At 35.0% G+C, this 19,512-nt stretch overlaps 2 protein-coding genes across 4 annotated transcripts in view; both read right to left on the bottom strand.

The window, feature by feature from the left end:
* LOC117124430 (cholinesterase 1-like) overlaps positions 1 to 4,551 on the bottom strand; it is a 5,955-nt gene extending 1,404 nt beyond the window's left edge. Inside the window, exons 1-6 of the mRNA XM_033270662.1 lie at positions 4,128 to 4,551; positions 2,947 to 3,112; positions 2,250 to 2,327; positions 1,764 to 1,882; positions 1,463 to 1,633; positions 163 to 806 (exon numbers count right to left, since the gene is read on the bottom strand). Coding sequence (XP_033126553.1) covers positions 163 to 806; positions 1,463 to 1,633; positions 1,764 to 1,882; positions 2,250 to 2,327; positions 2,947 to 3,112; positions 4,128 to 4,478 — 1,529 coding nt within the window. The 5' untranslated portion in view covers positions 4,479 to 4,551. The remainder of the gene's footprint in view (positions 1 to 162; positions 807 to 1,462; positions 1,634 to 1,763; positions 1,883 to 2,249; positions 2,328 to 2,946; positions 3,113 to 4,127) is intronic.
* A 6,638-nt stretch (positions 4,552 to 11,189) lies between these two features.
* The window catches only part of LOC117124478 (cholinesterase-like), a 12,218-nt gene continuing 3,895 nt past the window's right edge, over positions 11,190 to 19,512 (bottom strand). The window contains exons 1-7 of one of the 3 annotated variants that reach the window (XM_033270714.1): positions 17,694 to 17,788; positions 17,293 to 17,370; positions 16,103 to 16,221; positions 15,483 to 15,653; positions 14,220 to 14,857; positions 12,372 to 12,547; positions 11,193 to 11,585 (exon numbers count right to left, since the gene is read on the bottom strand). In XM_033270714.1, the coding sequence (XP_033126605.1) occupies positions 11,464 to 11,585; positions 12,372 to 12,547; positions 14,220 to 14,857; positions 15,483 to 15,653; positions 16,103 to 16,221; positions 17,293 to 17,338 (1,272 nt within the window). In that variant the 5' untranslated portion in view covers positions 17,339 to 17,370; positions 17,694 to 17,788 and the 3' untranslated portion in view covers positions 11,193 to 11,463. Of the gene's footprint in view, positions 11,586 to 12,371; positions 12,548 to 14,219; positions 14,858 to 15,482; positions 15,654 to 16,102; positions 16,222 to 17,292; positions 17,371 to 17,693; positions 17,789 to 19,512 lie in introns of those variants that run through there. The other 2 variants (XM_033270713.1, XM_033270712.1) reach the window with 2 other exon arrangements.

Raw genomic sequence — 19,512 nt, 5'->3', positions numbered from 1 at the left:
AACAAACGCACGTGTGTGCGTATGTATTCACACAGCTGTTTTATGGGAACTTAGCAAACAATATTTAAGGTATAAGGCTTAGCGGAAAGGTCCATTAAATTGTAACTCATTTAATTAATCGATGTTCATTGTTATTGTGTAATATACAAAATGTTCTCATACCCTGTCTTCGCAAAGTTTGTCCAATAACGCATGACCTTTAATGACATGATCACTTCTTCTTTTGTTTGGGTGAAAGGTGTCTTAAATTCAGTATTAAAATGCCAACCAAACACAAAAGGTACGTCATCTACATGAGACACTCCGTGCCATTCTGGGTAACATAACTCGGGAGAGAGGGCAGCTCGTGACGGAATCTGCGTATTGACATATCGATATACATATTTTCCCGCGTCTGCCAACGCCCTAGCTGTGACGTCTGTTGGACATTGAAACAACTCATCGGTGGATAGTTTAGCCCACTCTTGTATGTAGTTATACTCTGGATCATCAGCATTCTCCCAATCAGTGTACTCCTGTTTTAGTGAATCTATGTATAGTTTGTTGTCATTTGGGAATATTTTTTGAAGAAGATGTCCAAAATAAGTCTCATTGATATGTGGTGGTTCGTCGGCTAGAAGATCATCTGAGTCAAATATTTCATTCAGCCAGAAGGTGCCTTCATCCCGATTCACTCCGAGAATAAGGTCAACTTTTTTGAACTCTCCACTTTTGATGAGCTCTTCTGGATAATCGGGAATAAACTTTTTGTCAACAACTGGATAAAATACAACAGTTCTTCTCGGACCACTAAGGTGTTTCTCAACCTGTAGAACAAAATGTAAGCTTAATTGTGTTTTTCATGACATAACGTAGGCCTATATAATTGCTGTATAGAAATAGTTGTTGTATAATGGTAAGGAGCCCAGAGCTTACAGGTCTGAGCGCCCATCATTGTTATCCCTTGTTGTATGGGGTTAGCCACTCATCCCTCACAAGTCGATTATTTTTAAATTACACATACAATAGTACGGTGATACTTTTTGTGTTATTTTTTTTCTAAATTCATTATTAGTATTTTTTCTTTGCTATCCTGTATCCAGTATTAAACTTTGATTAGGAATATCTAATATCATCATGCTCTAAGATATATTTATAGGCACTATGATAGTAAAGTGCAACAAATCATAGAAAAAAAATGTATGGAAGAAAATAAATTTAAATAATAGAATTTAATATTTAAGTTTTATTTATAAATAAGTTATTAAGCTTTAAATTTAATAGAGAAAATATCTTCATCGTAACTAATTTTAAACCTACGGATAAATATTAAAATATATCAGTAGGAAAATCACCATCCGATTTAGTGTTACTTTAGAGTGCGCCCTCTAAAAAAGAAAACTTACCAAAGATCTTATTTAACTTAATACGATCTTTGATATTTACACGTTTTGTATGATGCTGTAAAATGGTGTACACGTACCTCAAGCGTAGCTTTGAGAATGTCATGCATACTTGCATTGCGCATGCACTCTACCATGTTCGTTGATGATTCGGTCTCACAACCTACCATGGATGCTACGTATTTGTTAGCTTTTACAGCACGTGTTATGTTGAGCTCTATCATTGCTGAACTGTCAAACATAGACCCACTCTAATAGATCGGGATAGAAAATACGCATATTTAAGTAAACTGTATATATATTATATGTATATCATATATAATGCTATAATATATATCATATAATTTACAACATACGATCATGGTATAATTATAATTTTACCTGAAGAATCGCCCTCTGGAATAAATCACACTTTGTAGACGCCAACAAATGTGCGCTGACGCTGCCTGCTCCTGCACTTACGCCAAATATTGTCACTTTCTCTGGATCTCCGCCAAAGGCTAAAATAGAAAATACCCCTTTGATAATAATTTTTTTAACAATAATGGATAAAAAATCTACTTTATGATATTTTATAATATAATATATAATAATACCGATTATAACACAAATCAAATAAAATTGCAGTTAAATTTCGACTGATATAGAATGACATAAAATGAAAACAACATGGTTACAACTACAATATAATAACAAACAAAATTTAATATCTAATAGAAAAATTGACTAATACCAAAAGATATAATATTAACAGAAATATAACTGTTATAAACTTAGAATAGTAGAATAATATAAAAATACATTAGGAAATTGACTTTGTTGAACATCAGGTGGATGTGGAATTATTAATATAATATTAACATTTACCTTCAATGTTTTCACGAACCCATTGCAGTGCCATACTTTGATCCATCAGACCATAGTTACCCGGGGAAACATCGTCGCCTGAATTGAAAAACAAAATATCACAATCAGTAAGTTACAATGAACAAAATTGCATGGTAATGCACGACTTACGGAACGATCTTCCTTTTAAATTATTTTTCATTCAACCGCGAACAATCGGCAGTCTGTTAATCCTTTTTTTTATTTGGTTGCTGCACCAAAAAGCCAATTTCTAAGTAGCCTATGACAAAAGGACGAGCAAGGCCACTGATATCCTACTGGTTTGAAAAAACAAAGCAGTGATGTAGGTGTTTTAAACCGGCTTAGAGATTTTGCTTTATTCGAGGCTTAGGGAGCGGAGTTACATTTTTTGTAAATAGAAAAGGCTCTAATTGAACTTTTAGGAATTCAGTTATTATCCATGATAGTCGTATCTTATAAAGCCCTCATTCCACAAAATCGCTACACTGTCGCTATCTATAGTGTTTTTACTGCAATGATTTAGTACTTGCTGTTCCCGACGCAATCGGATTAAGCTCCACGATTCGGCCGACCAATATGTATCGACGATACCTCGGCGATAGTGTTTAGCAATTTTATGGAAACCAAAAACCTCTCACGGTGGTGAGCAAGTATATATAATCTATCGATATTACAAGTCAGTTGCTGCAATGCTTACCTGTCGTTTGAAATCCAAAAACGCCCAACCGGTAGTTGAGTGTCACGAGAATGACGTCACCCCCAGAGGCTGCTAATAATGGTACACCCCAGTAAAAATCTTGAGACCCAGATCCGAAGCTATATTGCCCACCATGGATCCAAACCATAACGGGGGCATCAGTCAACTGTAATAAAAAACATTATTTTGTTTTCATGTAACCTGGGCATAATGGTTTATTGAAAAGTAACAATAATAACCTTTTCAATATAATAAGTTAGTTATTAACCTTTCACGGCACGTCCTTGTGGCCACAACATTTGTGAATCAAATAGATAAAATAATAATTTAAAACCCTGTAGCCTAAATATGGAAAAACAATTTGTAGAATCAATGTAAGCCTACACTGCAGCATTTCGAGGGTATACAGTCTGTCGTAGATTTTAGAAAACTTTATTATTATTAAAACATTAGATAGTTATCGTTTTGATTTTCATATGACACTAATTGTCGCCTACTTAAAACCTAAGAAATTCCATTTATTTTTAATTTTTACCATATAGGCCTAATAGGTTTTAAAAACGTGATATTAATGCTCTCTCGATTGAAAGGAAAAGGCAACGATATTGATTCTACTTTAACACCTTCCCGTCTGCGCCACTAACTGTCTGATATTAACAAACTACGCAATTCAAATATTTTCTTAATTTTTAATTTTCAGCATATAATAGGCGGAACGGTATGTCTTTATAACGCATTAATTAATGTTTTCTCGATTGAAAGGAAATGGCAACATTACTGATTCTACTTTAACACTTTCCCGTCCGCGTCACTACCACAGCGTTAGGCTGCAGCCCTTTAAATGGGTTCACTACAGTATCAATTTACTGGGTTTAGCCGTTCTATTTTTATTTCCTTCTATAGGCCTACAAGTCATATACTCCGCCTATTGAGGGCGGAGAAGCACAGTGGGATTATATTATTCAGCGACAGCCCACGCTATTGATGGTCAATTATGGCGTCACATCATAGAGAAAATAGAACAGTTCTATTTTCTCTATGGTCACATACAACACCATTAAAATCATTTTAAATTTTTATTAGCCTTTTAACCTAATGAGGATCTAATGTAACCAGAAAATGTAACATAGAATTTGGTGTGTGTGTGTGTGTGTGTGTGTTATTATTTTTATAGAACTTACATTTTTAACCGGAACGAGGACATTGAGGTGCAAACAATCTTCAGAACTCGACGGACTTTGAATTTGTGGACAGTCACTCCGGAAGTATGTGGCATTATAAACATCAGGCCATGGAGCTACTGTTTCAGGAGGCCGAAAACGAAGATTGCCAATTGGTGGCTCAGCGTACGGAATCCCTTTAAAGTAGTTAAAATAACCACTGTAATTTAGGTATTGATCTTCACTAAAGTATAGCTTCTCTCCCATGACGTCGCCATATGTAGTAGAAACTATAGGTCCTCCTCCAGGAACCTCTGCTACTGTTCCAGTAATGAGACCTAAGCCTACAAGAAGACACAATAACAGAGACATTGTTCACGCTTCCAATTTGTTTCTAGAATGTGCTTGTTTCTCTGAGTTTGAACTTTTAATAACCACCTTGTTTGGAATTGAAGCTTTCTTTTCACGTGTTTTGTTTAGCGAACCAATACAATTTCAACAGATAAGGATTAAACAAATAAAAGAACTAAAATGGAAAGTCCTGTCTATTGATCGCAATCAGTAACCATATCGTTCCTGCTTTTCATACTCTTGCTTCCGGTGTAAAGCCGTTGGGCCTGGTACTACGTATCTCTTCTAATATAGATTTAAAGTTATGTTGTTATATATTATCCATATTCTACCTATACACTCTTAAATTTACACGAATTTATCAATATGTTTAATTACCAATAAAAAAAAAGAATACACTTATTTATATAAGAACCAGTAAAATTTTGCCTGGTGTTCTATTTTTTTTTTTTTTTTAAGATTTCAAGCTCATAACGTTCATATTTTATTCTTAGTTTAATCATTTTTAAAGATTGAAAATTATTATTTTACAGCAGTTTATTACTGTACTGTATTATAGAGGGTATTACATAGTCACACGTACTAGATTTGTTGGTTTTTCTATTCAAAAAATAAAAACCTCATTTATTTTTTTTTATTTGAAACTCAATTTGTTCTTATTTTAAAGCAATTTTAGCCTCAGTGTTATTATAAGAATGTGTTCCTATAAAAAAGTGTATTGTATAAATTGTTACGTATACGTACTACATGTTTATTATCACGATTGAGAATCAGGAGAGTGTTATGAAAGAAAATTACGTCATAACCTTGAGTTTAAGCGCTAGCGTATAACCCTGCTAAAGCGACGAATAATAAATCGTGCACAAAATAGATACAGATCAGGATATCATTCCTGATGATGACATAATTAATGTCGAAATATTGAATCCCAACACGATGGCGTGTATTTCAATACTTGGAGTATGAATTATACTTTCTTAAATAGATACAGAGTGTACTATAACTTATAATACCGAATAGAAGCCCAATGGGCCTAATCTCGAGAAGAAGCCTATTTCGAATTGAAGCCTATCTGTTCAGTTTTTAAAATTAGCCTTGAAAAGGAGACCACGGGCTTCTTTTCAAGATAGCATAGGCTTCTTTTAGAGATAGTACAGTACGCACACTGTACATGAATTGCAAAGAAACAAAATAAATTAAAATCGTGCTTGGTTTATACAGTAGTTTAGGTGATTTAATGCCGGTTAATACACACCATGATACAGATTGATGTTACAGTGGCCTTATTTATTGTTTTATAGTGCTAATTCTCAAAAATTACAGTATTCATTTTGAAAAAAAGTCCCTTCTTTACTTTGCGAAAGTGGCCTCAGAAAGAAGCCCCATTTAAAAAAAGCCCATCCAAAGTTCGCAAAAAAAAAGTCTTCCAGAGCTTCAATTCGAGGCTTCACGATGATACAGACTTATATGAGGTTGAACTTTGTATCGTATCGCCCCTTTTTACTTAAGCCTCTTTTCACACATCATACCACCCAGATTAAAAGGCGTTGTCTCAATTGGCACCATTGTATAGCCAGCTCCTGCAGACACTAAATTTAAATCCATTAAATGGATTTTATGTGGTGTATTCATATTTTTGCTCAGATATGCTCTGGGATTTGATAAGTGAACAATAGGTAGGAAGGAGTTGTCATTAACGTATTTGTACCGATAAAGGAGGCTTACAAGACCCAAGCAGCCACTTGCTCATGTGCAGAACACTTTTATTTATAAGAACCAGTAAAATTTTGCCCAAACCCATTTTTTTTTTGTTTTGCCGATTTCAGCCTAAAAATATTCTTACTTTATTTTGTTTTTACACACTTTTCAAACATAAGAAAGAATTATTTTACTGCATTAATTTATTGTACTGTATTATAGAGGATTACATAGTCGCATCTACTGAAAATAAGGTAAAGATGCAATTTTTGGTTTCTCTATTAAAAAGAAAAATAAAAACCTCATGACGTTTTACCTCGCTCTCAATTTGTTCTTATTTTGTTCTTAATTTTTGAGCAATTTCAACCTCGGTGTACTTAAAAATGTGTCCTTATAAAAAAAAATGGACAGTCTGGCGGAATGGTTGAATCTTCACATAGGCCTATCTTATACGTCACTTCTTAATAATACAAGTAGTTGGGCGTTATCAAAATGCTACTACTGTCAAAAATAGACAGTTTACACCGTTAACACCTTCGTTGCATTGTAACTTATTTATTGGCCAAAACAATAAGAACTGTTAAAGATGGATTAAAGTCCCCTAAAAATGACAAAAAAAAAAAAAAGAAACAAGAAAAAAAGAAAACCATAAAAAGGAATTTTGAAACCTTGCTCATTTTGCGGTACCATACAAACAACTATCTTGACTAAACTAATTTGAGCAAAGAAATGATTGAATTAAAAAACTGTGAACCTGATTTTAATATGTTACCGTACTGGTTAATGATAAAAATAATAAAAACACTTCCAGTTACTAGAAGTGCTTCAATTTTTGCAGTAAAATTATGGGAATCATTTTTAAAATACACCGATATCTATATGTCAAGTTGATAATTATTATGGAAAGGCCCCAATGGAAATAAGTTTTATATATTGTGAAACTTTCTTGGGTTACCCTAGGAATTAGTGTCTTATCTTGTTCTTTATCATTTATCTGTTCTTTGTATTTGTTTTATTTTCAAGTAATCTATGATTTTAATTCCTGAATAAAATGAAATGAAATGAAATGTTGCTTTAAAATGAGCAAGTTAATTTCAAAAATGATTTTTATGATTTTTTTGGCATTTTTTCGCTTTAACCTTTAAAATTTACTAGCACAGAGCAATTAACTAAAAGGATTAATGAAGCAAGATAGAATGATTATATTATGACATATTTTAAGCCAAATAAAATTAATTATATAGTTTCACGTCCGGAATTTGAATGATTTTTTGGTGAGGGTATATGCTATTTGCTATTTACTATATACTAATTAAACAAGCTGGTAAATATTTAAAAAATGTTATTTATTTTTTTTAAATAGTAAAAGAAGTTTTTGTAATGTATACTTGGATTTGTTTGACAAACAATCTTTCAGATCGTGATTATTTTAATTTTCTACGGAAAAATTATTTTTTTTTTGTAAAATAGCAAATAGTAAAGTTTTCATGCGGCTGTATGAGGGAGTGGACATGGAACTAGCAATTAATTTTATTTGGCAGCTATGGCATTTGTAGTTAAAGGTTGTAACTATCAGTTAATTGTTGTTTGCGTTTTTTATATTGTTGTATTCAGCCATGACATTTCCCCGTAGTCGGATGAATAAGTATCCTTGTATCTTGTAAGAGTTTCGATAGACGAAATTGGTCGACATTATAATCAATCTTTTAAATGTCATCAAAACAGATTTAGGTTTAAGGAGTGTTGTACTTGAAAGTTATGGTGACTTAGTCGACTTACGCGAGCTTTTTAGGGAGAGAAACAGATGGCTTAATTTATTTTAATTTTGTTTAAGCTTGTATACAAGACTTGTAAACACACACTGTAATACGTTGACTTGTGATGTTCGATGAACCCCTTTTTGTAGTTTCAATTGCGGATGATTGGGTCAAAGGTCGACATTTATATTTACGCTATCGTTTGAATTTTTATAAATCGGTTTTTGGTTTATTTTCATATGGAATATGCAAAATATAAAATTAGGTTTATTTTCTTCTATTTATTTGTGTTCATATTTATGTATGTGTCCTTTTGTACCAGTTTTTGTATTGAGCTTTAATGAATGTCTTATGTAAGTATCATGCAATTTAGATTACTGTATGCTGTCATTTGATATATAATAATGAATTGGAATTGCATTGAATTGAATAGTGTATTTTTGTATTTGTGTTCAACTACTATATTATTATATTGTTGATATAATAATCGTTATACATTATTAAGTCATGGTAAAATCTTCTTGTTTGATTTTCCATTTTTAGCAAGATATACGTTTGGATGCAACTCAACTGAAGCATCACTTGGAGCAATGGTCATTTATTTTTTATGTAGTAAGATTTTTTTTTCACATGATGATAGACTTAGGAATAGGTACTTAAAAGACTTTATAGGCTCTACATGAAAATTTAAATATTTTCTAATCTTGGTAGCAGCATAGTGTAGTTGGTTAAAACCACTGGTAACTAGGTCTGCTGTGTGTGTGTGCTTACCTTCATTTGGTTTTAAATCTTTTGTTAAAATAGGAGATAGTACCATGGATTCCTATCATTCTAAAATTCATAATTTAATGTACAATACTGGTGAATCTAGATGTGTATAAGAGACAGTAACTATCCTGACAACTTTTATATTGCTTCTCGATGACGGATTTGATCTAAGCCAAACTTTTCGACGAAGAAAGTACAGCAACAACGAAGACAACGACCAGCGCGGAAAGAAAGCTTGAGCAACAACGCGAAGAATCATGCATTCTTTTTGTCCAGTGCACTCTGACCCGACATTGTTTACAAATCTGAAGGGTCAACTTGTGACCTGGGCCTTGTTACGAGTGATTAATTATGCCTTGAGGCAAGGTGTAATTGAAATATCCAGTAAAAAGGTGGGTTTTTGGACCAGATGTTTTTCAAATTTTCTATACCCAGGGGCATTATTTAATTGCCGCACGCGACCGCTCAGCTGGTGGTACCCAGTTAAATTTTACTCGTCCGAATCGGCCCTTAGTCGACTTACGCGAGCTTTTTAGGGAGAGAAACAGATGGCTTAATTTATTTTAATTTTGTTTAAGCTTGTATACAAGACTTAAACACACACTGTAATAAGTTGACTTGTGATGTTCGAATAATGAAAATATAATAAATGTAAGACAAACAAAATGTTGGAACTAAATTGAATGTAGTAGGCCTACACAAGATTTGAGTAAGCCCATACTTTTTGATTAGTGACTGGTTAATACAGAAGACACGAATGCAAAGCAATGAACCCCTTTTTGTAGTTTCAATTGCGCATGATTGGGTCAAAGGTCGAAATTTATATTTACGCTATCGTTTGCATTTTTATAAATCGCTTTTAGTTTATTTTCATATGGTATACAATCAATAAAAACAAAATTCAATATGTATGGAAAAATAATTAGAAAAGATGATTTTCTAATTAATTAATTATTTCTAAGACCGAATTTACTCAAATAAACGCCGCGGGTCGTTTATAGTTCAGAATCAAAGGGATTTTGAGAATGTGTTTATTCAAAGAAGGAATTTTTTCGGTCATCGAGGCATGAATTTTTTAGGTGTGAAATGGATAGGAACGTTTACTCAAATGAACACCCCGTCATTCACTGGAATTGAGCACAACAAAATATTGTCAAAAGGTATTTGTAAAAGATGGCTTATGTTATGCAATATTAATAATATAATATTCTGGAGTAAAACCTTTGGTGATAGAAAATTGGTGTTGAGGACAATGTTTCTTCAATCATAGAGCAGTTTATTTGAAACGGGGCATTTATCGGGATAATAGGCCTATACCAAAAGACGAAATTTCATTACTCACCAAGGTGCAATAAATAGGCCTTTCGTATATTTATAAAAGTCGACATTATGCCTGTGTTGGACCAACATAACCTTATAACTAAAGCGCCATATTGGTCATCAACAGAATATCAAGAAAGCAGTTTATATCAGTAGATCACCTATAGCTCAAAAACTAATCCTAGCATTGGTAAAATAGTCAAAAAGCAAATTATAACGGAGTTATTTGCTATAGCAGATCTACTAATTTATTGATATTGGTCGCAGGGACGGCTGCAAATAAATTGCACTGTCCCTGATCGATTCAAAAGTCAATGGTCGTTGTTCAAAATAGAAATTGTGTATAGTAACAACCATATCATACATGGGACAACTTGTCTTTACGGAACCGCAATATATATTTCTAAACAGACCTATCAAATCGTTATAGGCCTAATCATATTATAGAAGCACAATTCGATGAAAACAATTACAAAGTAAGACAAAGTACTGTATCGTATTTCGTTTAATGTTTCTATATACTATACGAACATATAACATCATTTAAAAATGGTAATATACCGTAACAGACCTATCAAATTGTTCCAATTTTATAAAAATAGAAACCTAATTAAATTACTGTACCAAGTAATAAAAATCAATACGAGTCGAGCGGGAGCACCGCTAACTACAGCCTTAAAATCGGCACTGGTTCGAGCAGCCCCTCAAATTCGGTTGGTAGAACCAATCTTCGCGGATACGACTTAAAAGGGAGGTCCCATGTACACATCTGGCTCTCTGCACTTTAGAGAAAACATACATCTTTCGGGAGAGTAGGGCTACCCCGATGCATGGTTCATTTCAGCCCCTGCCTGCCGTTGTGGAATGATGTGAACATATAAAGCCATTACCTCTAGGCAGTCACTGACCACGCCCATACGCTTAATGATGCTGCGAGTTATGGGTTATTCTCCTACCTACCCACTCTCTTTAAACATATACCGTTTCATTATTCTAATTATACAAATATACAGCTTGCACTTTGTCACAAACCACTATTAAATATGAAACACCAAAAATATTTAAATTACGTACATCTTCACCAACCAATTAATCAGAAGCATTCTGTATATCAGAATATAAAATTTCCTTTGACCTGGTCAATAATCCGATAAGTCAACTGAAATAATATAGTAAGCACGCCCCCTCATATTTTGGTCTCGCCCTCCCCACCAGCCCCACCCCCCATTTTAATAATGCTAGATACGCCACTGCTTATATCCCCTATAAACCTTAACTATTTAAATTTTAACATATTTTCTATCAAACCTTATTTAAAGAACCACAATTCTAGGTTGCGCGGCTTGCGAATACTTCACCACTGTAGATCTACCTTCTTTTACCGCACTTTCCCAATCACGGACCAAACATGCTGCCAAATTCGTATACGGGTTTCTGTAGCTCATTTGTCGAGAGCATAACACTTAAGTGCATGGTTCGGCCACCTTTTTGTATTCATCAAAGGCAGTCTGCCATTCGTTCAATGCCACATTCTTCCAGTCGTAATAACTGTTTCGCCAGTCTTCTTCTAAATCTTCAAGATCATCTGAAAGAATATAACACATATTGTCAGCAAAGGGCTTGAACGAGGGGTGTGAAGACGCTTTCTTAAAACTATTGAAAAGAATATTTTTCATGATTATTATTATTATATTATTATTATTATTATTATTATTATTATTATTATTATTATTATTATTATTATTATTATTATGATTATTATTGATTATTTGTTATCAAATGTTTTTTTTTTCCTTTTGATGTAATTCCATTATGGCATGTGATATTTTTTTTATTGGTTTTTGCTGAAAAAAATATAGGCAGAAACGATCAAGAAACTATGGTTTTTGCATAGATTTTGCAGATGTAAACTTTTTTCCACCGAAGACCACTCTATTAAGATTTGCTAGTGTTATCCATTAAGTTTTTAATAGTCATGTTTGTCATTAGATACTCAAGCGTTGATGAAGAAAGCAGCAAATACTTAAAAGTTTCTCGATTAAATTTAGGTGATAGGATGATAATTAACGTATAGGCCTACTTAAAATACAAGTCCCTCCAATTAAAGACCCCTAATTAGAGACCACTTCTACTTAAAGACCACCTCTAATTTAAGACCAATTTTCTGTGGTCCCAAAATTAACAAATGTCTTTCATCTTTATTATTCTAATTAGAAACTAAAGCTGCTAAAAACCATGGAAACCCGGTTCCCAGTAGTGGTCTTTAGCCCTAGATATATTAAAAATATAATAATGTATGTATATTTATGGGGAAGAAGTTTAATTATAGACGGTGTGTACTACATATTAAAATGTATTTTGAACTCCTTACTTGTAAAGAGTGCCACCTTTGGAAGGTAGCTGGCCCAGAAGGAGCATGCTCGTGCATCAGCTGCGCGACTGTTGTTCATCTCTGGTGACAACTCTTTGTATTCTAACCCAGGAACCGTGAAGAGTGGCCAGGGCTCGGCTACGTTGGTCTCATTTACCTCTGCCATGTTCGGGTTCCTACAAGATAAATATTTAGGAGCAGTTACAAGATTACCTCATGCAATGGGTAGAGGATTTGGGTTATCAGAGTATGAACTATAAAGCCCTTTGTACAGGACTGAGCTAATTTAAAGAGGTTTCATTAAATTTAATAAATTTATAAACTTTTTATAGCTCTTAATCTTCACTTTTTATTGTATTGAATGTATTGAAGTTCCTAATTGATCAGCTTCGGGTGGATGGACCACACTCAAGATAATAAATAAAATAGGAAAAGGTCTCTTGAAGTATTAGGCTATATCATAATACGGTAGTATCATTCAGTCTCAGCTTTCTCTAGAGGGCAGTGTTTATAGCCGTAGTTCAGAGTCATATATAATTCTGCTAATCGCCACCGCGTAACTTCCCCTATCTCCCCTGAAACCGCTGGCAGGAATGTGCTCATTATCTCATACACTGGGGCTTCTATATGTCACGACCACATTTCGATACTTTTTAAGGCTTGATATTGGATAACAAAAAAAACAAAAAAAAACAGCCAAAAACCACCGAAAATCAGTACATGTTTCGCCATACTATTTCGCAAGTTGTTACGTCACGTAAATACAATTAATCACATCTATTCTGTACTGCAATGTTTAAGTCTAAAAAATATCGAGTCAGGCCGTAAAAGAACCAGTCTATGTTTCGCAGCTTCATTACGTCACCGCCCAGTACTTCTCACTCACGTTTCGTCAACAAAATGGATGACAAGGCATGTTCCCGTACCTCTTAGGTACCCACTGCATTATACTGGATATATTGTAGTTTTATGGTACAAAAAATCAGCAATAAATGGCATGGTTTAGAAGTCGATCAGGTAAAAATAAAGATACACCTGGGCAGAAGCCATATAGGCCTATGATATAACCTCGAGGCACAGGCCTAAGGCGCGGCCTACCCTAGCCTATATGTCGATCACAAATTGGCCTAGAACTAGAGGCCTAGGCTCAGGTGTAGTTAGCATATCTAGGGCCTAGCCTTTATCTCTCGAATCCGGGTCGATTTTGATAGTGCATTACGATTGATAGGGTACTCAATCAGCCAGCTCCACCAATCAGTATCTTGAATTTACGTAAACACGTCGGGACAATGTTTACGGGTCCTTTTTTGAATGTCAGTAGTTTGGATAAGCCTTACAGGATCCACCTTGATTCAAGACAAACACTTCTCTCATACCCAACTAGGCTAGGCCTAGTTACCGTATATTTCTGTACTTTCACTTACAAGAGGGTAGCCCAAAGCAACTGGGGAAGATCCAGTAGGGGAGAGGGACGTCACTGAGAAGGGCTCCTGCCCCGTTTTGCCACTAATTTTTTTAACATTTCGATGCAGTATAAGTGCTATTCGCCTATTCAATTATTCTGAAACTGTTGTGCGCCCCCCCCCCCCCCCCCCCACTGGATCCACCCTTGATCACACTGCATAATAATTCCTCACAAGGACTACAATGCGCTGCAAAGATACTCAAAACATTAACTACAAAGACGTCCTTCAGAAAAATAATGACATATCAACTTCCCCATTCAACAATGTACATGATCGCCACCTTTCCCGCCTCATTCAACACCATGCAGAGCACGGGTATATGCTAGTATTTTTAAATAGTTTATATCAGTCGTTACGGAGTAAATACAAGAAAATTGCTCACCCAGTTTTAGCAAAATTTGTCCAGTAACGCATGACCTCTAATGACATTAGCACTTCTTCTTTTGTTTGGGTGAAAGGTGGATCAAGCAGTGTATTAAACTCCCAACCAAATACAAACGGTCCCTCCTGCAGATGAGATACCCCGTACCATTCTGGTTCAGCTCTGCCACCAACTCCACGTGAAGGAACATGCGCGTTAACATAACGAAATACATTTTTGCCTGCAGCTGCATACGCTCTAGCAGTCACGTCCGTTGGACATTGGAAGAATTCGTCGGTGGATATTTTAGCCCATTGTTGTAAATAGTTATAATCCTGGTAGCCGGAATACTTCCAATCAGTGTATTCCTGCTCTAAGGAATCTATATATAGTTTGTTGTAATTTGGGAATGATTCCTCAAGTAGATCCTCAAAGAATGTACGATTCATAAATGGTGCTTCTTCGGCGTTAATTTCTTCCCTGCTGTAAATATTACGAAGCCATGAAATCCCTTCGTTTTCGTTCACTCCAAGAAGGATGTCAACTTTGTTGAACTCTCCTCTCTCGACCAGATATTCAGGAACATCAGGAATGAACTTTCGGTCAACAACTGGGTAAAATACGGTATATCTCTGTGGAACTTCGAAGAGTTCATCAACCTTACAAAAGAACATTAGTTTGCCGTTAAAGAATGTATTTAATACAATCAGTGTAGTAAAATATCCCATAAAGAAAGAATTATTGTCGATATTCATTATGAAGAATTATTAAAGTAAATATTAGATTGTCAAAAAGAACCAAATAATTCCGGATATTGCCGATATCGTTTTTAAAAGTTTGTTGAGGTGCGTGTAGGTCAGGTCTACATGCGCTGTTATTTTTTCGTGGTTTGACCAACTGTTCTACTAAGTGCAAACAAGATGTAGCAATCGATTCGTGATGTAATAGGCCTACAGCCCTTTATAAAAGTTTCAATGGTGAATCTTGATATATATACATACATAGATATATACATATATATATACATATACTGTATATATATATATATATACATATATATATATATATATATATATATATATATAATTTGTGCTACGTTTAAATTTAAATTAATAATTTTTGTTACTGCTTATAATGTATATGCTTAGGACAATAACGTTCATTAAAGAGATTAGATGAATAATTGATTGTGGGGTTAATAGAACATGACATAGGCCTATATAATCCCTGCAAATTTAGTAAATGTATATATCCTATGACCTATCAACCATGACACACACATACCTTTATTTGTGCATCTAGTAAGGCATCTACACTTGCATTGCGCAGGCACTCAACCATCTCCGTCGATGACTCTGTCTCACATCCTACTATGGAGGCTACTTGTTTGTTTGCATCAATGGCACGTGATACGTTGAGTTCTATCATCGCTGAACTGGCAAACATTGTTCCGCTCTTTATGAAAGATCCATTGATAAAGACAACAAAATAAGTACAGTTAAATTAATAAAATTTAAAGGTACACTTAGGTTGATTTATCTAACATTATATTTACTTACAAATTTGAGAGAAATATGAAAAAAAGACGACAAATACTGTACATTAGTCTTAATAATTCTGAAAATACGAAATTATTAATCAAAAACCAAAATGTAAACTTAAGTTTAACAGACGGAAGGAAACGGGAAACATTCATCTGTACGTGGTATACACATCAGAGAGTTTTAATTACCGAAACAACTGTCTCTTATACACATCTAGATGTGTATAAGAGACAGCAGAGAATATTTTGTCACTCTTAACGCGTCCTACAAAATTCTTACGAGACAGCACTAGTCCGTGAATTTGTGAACAAGATCGGAGGTATTTGTGTATATATATACATATACACAAATACACAGTACCTGAAGAATTGCCCTCTGGAATAAATGACTCTCTGGAGAATGTAAGAGTTGCCCACTGACACTGCCTGCTCCTGTGCTTCCACCAAAAATTGTCACTCTCTTTGGGTCTCCACCAAAAGCTAGAATTAAAGAATATAAAATAGCAAGAGGTCCGACTGCCGGGGTTTCATTGAAATGGAATCGTATTTCGTACTAAGTACTACCACAAGAACTTGTGCTGAGTTTATGCTCGAATTTTGAACTGTATTCGAATCAGTTCCATTGATCTACTGAATAGCTATAATAGTAGAAATTAGTGATCGGCTCTGGTTCGAATTATAGGAACTCTAGTGTAATGTAGTATTAAGGTTCAATGGTATTAACTTGCATAACCATTGGAATCGATACCCTTCACCTAATAAATGCCTTAAATTGGTTTGACAGTTTTAATGGTCAACTTGAGTATACAGATAATCTAATAATATAACTGGACTTTGTATAACTTTACCCTAGTCAGTTGGACTTGGCCTTTCTCACACTATGAATCTATGATTGTCAGTTTTGAGCCTAAGCTCTGAAGTTTGTGATACATCTTAGTTAGCAGTTTTTTGGTAAACAAGTTATACAATCATAGAGAAAGAATTTCTCTATGATCCAATCAGAAACTCTAAAAGTATGGGGTGACTTACTTGAGACACACCCCCATTACCTAAAGTATAATAGGCAAACACCCCCATATCACTGAATCTGTAGTCAGTAGTGAGTTGTCAGTGATCAGTAGTCAGTGATCAGTAGTCAGTAGTCAGTAATCAGTAGTCAATAGTTAGATTCAACACAGAAGAAAGTACAGAGCTGAGCTGACTCCACTCAAAAAGGGTTCTCTAACATCTGAAACCTGGAGTTTAGCTGATTACCAACGTACAGTTTGTGTGAATAAAAGTTTGCAGTGTACTGAAAGGAACTCTGTGCCTACTACTCATTAAAAGTCATCCACCAGCAACTAACCGATATTTAGCATGGTGCAAGACCCTAATCATTGATTTCATGGTACCTCCACTCCGAAGCTGAGCACATATCGCCAAACCGATATTTAACACTAGTTCGAATTGTAATACCTCGTGGCAGTTGTTTCATTGCGTAATAATTTGATCTTTATTATTAATTTTGGTCGGTACAAAAAGCGATAATAAGAATGAAAATGATTGTCTTACCCTCGATATTTTCATAAACCCAGTTTAATGCCATCTTTTGGTCCATCAGACCATAGTTACCCGAAGAAACATCATCGCCTTATTTTGAGAATGAACAAAACATAAGATCAATAAATTGTCAGATACAAAACTGCATGATGAAAATTAATAGTTATTCCTCGTTAACTTATAGAATAAGAATAAAACTATGTGATTAGTGGTGTTTAATTTTTATAGTATTATGTTTAAAAGTTTGAGAATATGGCAAAGGTTAAAGGGAAAGTTAAAAAAAAAAACGAAAGAATCTAGCATTTGGTAGGAATAACCATTGGTCATAATACCACTTTAGATTTAGCAAGTTACAACCCCAATACCAACGATTGAATAAATCTATATATTTCATGATATCATTCCGCACTAACCTGTTGTCTGAAATCCGAAAACCCCCAAGCGGAAGTTTAATGTGACGAATATGACGTTACCTCCGGCAGCTGCCAATAATGGTACACCCCAAGTATAGTCATCAGACCCAGATCCGAATCTGTATTGCCCAGCGTGGAACCAAACCATAACGGGAGCACCAGTCAACTGGAACAAATAATTATAATAGACCTACCTACTGTATTTGCCATAATGTTGCAGTAGAGATAGTTTAAGTTTACTTAACTTGCCTGGGAATTCAATAGAAGCCTACTGTATGTATTAAAATAAGAATACAGGTCAACGTCTGTATTACCTTTGTAAACTAAATAATTCAAAGTATGTAGAATGATTCTGTATTGTTTAGTTTCTTAGCCTGATATACAGTATACCACGATAATACATTTAAAGGAGTCATGAAGCGTGTAGATCCAAGATATAAATTTAATGAATGTACATAGTGTTCTGGAGAAAATGATTAAAATTGTAAATACCAAATAAATTTCCGATACAGTAGAGATTGTAGGCAGCAAACTTTTTTTCACTGTTTTTCTGCGGCGCTAGCAGTCAAGCTTTAAGTTTTATTTTTGTCCCTAAGCATAGGATATAAAGCCGGTTTTCCACTAGGAATGGAAAGTGTCGGTTCGCTTCTTGAGCTCTGATTGGTTGCGTATTTTTTTCGCTTCGCAAAAAGTAGGAACTATAACAGTTCTAACTACCGATTGAAGCGAAAACTCAGATAGAAACGTAAATGCGCGTGTGCATAAACCGACGCTTTCAATTCGCGCGAATAAATTCGCCATGGAAAAGGCTAGCTGTTTTCCACTAGGCGAATTTATTCGCGCGAATCGAAAGCGTCGGTTCGCTTTCTGAGCTCTGATTGGCTGCGCATTGTTTTCGCTTCGCAAAAACAGTATAAAACAGTTCGTTGAAGCGAAAACTCCGATAGAAATATAAATGCGCATGCGCATGAACGACGCTTTCGATTCGCGTGAATAAATACGCTTAGTGGAAAACCGGCTTCAGGTAGGCCTGTGTTCATGTGCTGATAGTCTGCAGCGGCGGCGCGTAACGTCTGCAGTGCTCGTGACCTGTATAACAGCATGCAAACATTAAAGGACAATCTTAAGCTCTGTCCACGCTATCAAATTTATGTGACAAATTTGTGTGTTGTGCCCATATATTATGTCATATATATGGGCATATCACAGTTATTTGTTACATAATATTTGATAGTACGTATGGACAAAGTTTTAGTTAATCATACGCGGGTGTGCAAAACGAGCTGAGTTTGCACGCGTCCGCTTCTCGCATTAAGCTACGTTCACATCAAGCCCGGATCCGGTCCGGAGCCCGGACAAAAATTCGTGGGTTGCTACGTTTTTTGAACGCGCTGCGTTCACATCGCGCACGGAACACGGTTGTTCGGGTTAAGTACGTATGCGTTCGATTGGTTCGAACCAACCACGCTTGTGTTGCTGACATAGAGATATAATAAGAATACTAGAGCGCTAACAGTATTGTATTCGATGTTCGAAATACGCAGAGCTGTGTGTGTGTACCATCCAAGATGGCTGCCATAGATTCAGCCAATCAAATTTCCCCTGAGCACTATCATTTTCAATTGCGCCCTCAATTTACACAGAAAGTTCAGTACAGCTAGTTACCCGTATTTTGAAACTCGAGCGTTGCGGTGTATGTGTGTAATGTACACGATTTTAATTCTTTTTAATATTTGAATAAGATGCTCTACTTGGCCTCTTTTTGGCTACGACAGTTTAATAATTTGTCATTATCAATACTAATTATCATTAATGAAAT

The sequence above is a fragment of the Anneissia japonica genome, unplaced genomic scaffold, assembly GCF_011630105.1.
Source record: "Anneissia japonica isolate Jap-2015-1 unplaced genomic scaffold, ASM1163010v1 scaffold665_len1252844_cov201, whole genome shotgun sequence".
Classification (NCBI taxonomy): Eukaryota; Metazoa; Echinodermata; class Crinoidea; order Comatulida; family Comatulidae; genus Anneissia; species Anneissia japonica.
This window is presented reverse-complemented; position numbering and strand designations above follow the sequence as displayed.